At 53.7% G+C, this 2,540-nt stretch overlaps 1 protein-coding gene across 1 annotated transcript in view; it reads left to right on the top strand.

Moving 5' to 3' along the window:
• COL9A1 (collagen, type IX, alpha 1) overlaps positions 1–2,540 on the top strand; it is a 75,870-nt gene that overhangs the window by 19,666 nt on the left and 53,664 nt on the right. Inside the window, exons 7-10 of the mRNA XM_009880522.1 lie at positions 196–216; positions 1,336–1,410; positions 1,977–2,012; positions 2,120–2,182. Coding sequence (XP_009878824.1) covers positions 196–216; positions 1,336–1,410; positions 1,977–2,012; positions 2,120–2,182 — 195 coding nt within the window. The remainder of the gene's footprint in view (positions 1–195; positions 217–1,335; positions 1,411–1,976; positions 2,013–2,119; positions 2,183–2,540) is intronic.

The following is a 2,540-nucleotide window of genomic DNA, read 5'->3' on the forward strand; positions in this document are numbered from 1 at the left end:
CCGGTGAGGGGGCTGCGGCAGCGGGGCTCACCTTTCGGCCGCCCCGCTGCTCCCTCCATCGCTCCCTCCATCGCCCCCTCCATCGCCATGGCCCGGGCTCTGAGGGGCCTCCTGCCACCGGGGCTGTTCCTGCAGGTTTTTTGCCTCTGCCTGGCTCAAGTAAGTTGATTCTGACTTTGTTTTTCTCCCTCGCAGATAAGCCAGACGGTAATCGAGGTAAGTGTGAGGGAACTGACGGTGCTCCCTGCTCAGGGAAAGGGTGTTAGGTGAAGAGGGGCTGAAGGCCACTTTCTGCCATGCCCTGGCACCGACCCACTGGAGGGTTTTCGGCCCTTTTCTCCCCCCATGTAGCTGTAGCCGACCCTGACCGTGCTGCTGGCAAGGGCGAGCTGACCACAGGGCGGTGGGTGCCATGTATGTGTGCCAACCTGGTGGGCATCAGGCAGGCGCCTGGTGACACGCTTGAGCTCCATCTACAACTACCGCTGGGGGGATTATTACTGGAAAGACTGGTGTGGGGAGGAAAGGTGTCCAGAGTGGCAGTGCAGTGGGGAGCAAGGGGCCAGGCTCAGGGTCCCAGTGGGGCCCCGGCCAGGCTCCTGCTCACAGAGCACCGTTGTGGGGCCACGGCCGGAGCTCTCTCGGAGGAGAACAGAGCCCCCCATTATAGGGATGGAGACCTGTAAAAGCCTTTCTCTTGGTTTCCACAGGCTGGTGGCGCCTCCCACCTCCCCCTCGGGAGCCCGGTGCTTTGAGAAAAGCGCCTCTGTAGATGCTAATGTAATCCTGAGGAAACAGGGCAAACCGCTGAGCCCAGCAGCGAAGCTGGGAAAGGGTTGTTGTAAATTTTCTTCTTGGGAAGACTGTCTCCATTGTGTTGGCTGAATGAGTAACTGGAGTAGCTTAGTGAATTTCAGGGTTTGATTCGCAAAGTTTTTGCATTGTTTCTGCCACCCTGCCATTGCCATTCAGCGTTCAGATCCTGCTGAGTCGGAGAGTCAAGGACCCCCCAGCATTGACCTGGCCCTGCCAGCGTCACGGGGCGCAGTACGGTGGCTGCGCCAGGGGATGGGGTGTTTAACACCTCATCCCCCTTCTGCCCACGAGGAGAATGCTGCTGGTCATCACAGTGACAGCTAAGATGGGATATAGGGCCTGTGGGTCCTGACAGGCGTGGGGTGAGAACACAGCTCCTCATCCCAGCTATGACCCCCTGACTAACCCATAGAAGCCACCTCTCATTGTGCCAGTCCCCCCAGACTAGCTCTCACAGGTTTGCCAGGATCTAATTGCTCCTTTTTTTTAAATTTTCTTTTTCTTCTTTTCCTTTGTCAGAGAGGTCTCCCTGGTCCACCAGGCCCCCCGGGTCCGCCAGGGCCACCAGGAGTTCCCGGTATTGATGGCATTGATGTAAGTGTTTGTCATGCCCTGCCTTGGAAATAGAAAATACCTCGAGGTGTATCTGCATTGTCCTCGCTGTCAGCATTTCATCCTGAGGAGTTTGAATTTGGCTGCAGATTCACATAGGAATTGATGGGTCTCATACCCTGTAGCAGGCTGGGGTGGGAGGGAGAAGGTGGTCTTTCAGGTTATCTCTGATATGGAAAATACAGGATTATTTATTTTGTGTAATCAGCATTATATGCTATGATTTTTTGCCTGAAATGGGGTGTAGGGGATTTATAATTCTAATCTCAAAAGGAATTACATAGTATCACTCATACTAAAGTGTGATAAGGATTTGTGGCGTTATTCCTGATAGGAACCACTCTGTATTTTCCCCCAATTCCTGCCAGAAGTGTCTGTGCTTTTTTCTGTTCATCTATAATGGAGATCATGTGGATTTAATATGAATTTCCTACAATAAGAATCAGTTTGGGATTATTCCTGATAATCTGCAAATCGATGTTTTTCGTGAGGGACCAAAAAAGGTCGCTATGTCTCTGACTAATACCTTCCTTTACATATCTTGTTAGGGGGAGAGAGGTCCCAATGGCCCCCCCGGTCCACCGGTAAGTGATTTCAGCTACTTTGCACTCACTCCTGTGAGAGAAGAGGTTTTGTGTTGTTTGTGCTTCCCTCTCTGAAACGTGTTTAACTGTCCATTTGAATCCTGAAGGGTCCAGATGGGGATGCAGGCAAACCAGGATCCCCTGGCCTGCCTGGAGAGCCGGGAGCTGATGTGAGTACATTTGATTTTCTGGAATTTCCTCCTTTTTTTTTCTTTTTTTTAAGGAAAAATGCTTGGTTTTAGTCAATTTTTGCAGAAGCATGACCTCCTTTTGAGGTCGCTGGCTTCCTTGCAGCCACGTAGGGCAGAAGCACTTTTCTCCAAGCTTCTCTTGGAGGAGCACAGCTGAGCTGCGGGCTGCCGGGGCCGCGGCTGAGGAAGGGAGCAAGGGCTGTGGGGTGCTGCCACCCCTGTTCCAGGCAGGGCGCTGAGGGGAAGAGGAGGCCGCCATGCTTCCTCCTCTGGAAGCAGCCCCAGGGCAGCGCCTCGCCCGGCAGGAAGGGGCAGACCGTGGCGGGGGGGGGGGGGG

This window comes from Charadrius vociferus, unplaced genomic scaffold (genome assembly GCF_000708025.1).
Source record: "Charadrius vociferus isolate BGI_N301 unplaced genomic scaffold, ASM70802v2 scaffold513, whole genome shotgun sequence".
In the NCBI taxonomy this organism is placed as follows: Eukaryota; Metazoa; Chordata; class Aves; order Charadriiformes; family Charadriidae; genus Charadrius; species Charadrius vociferus.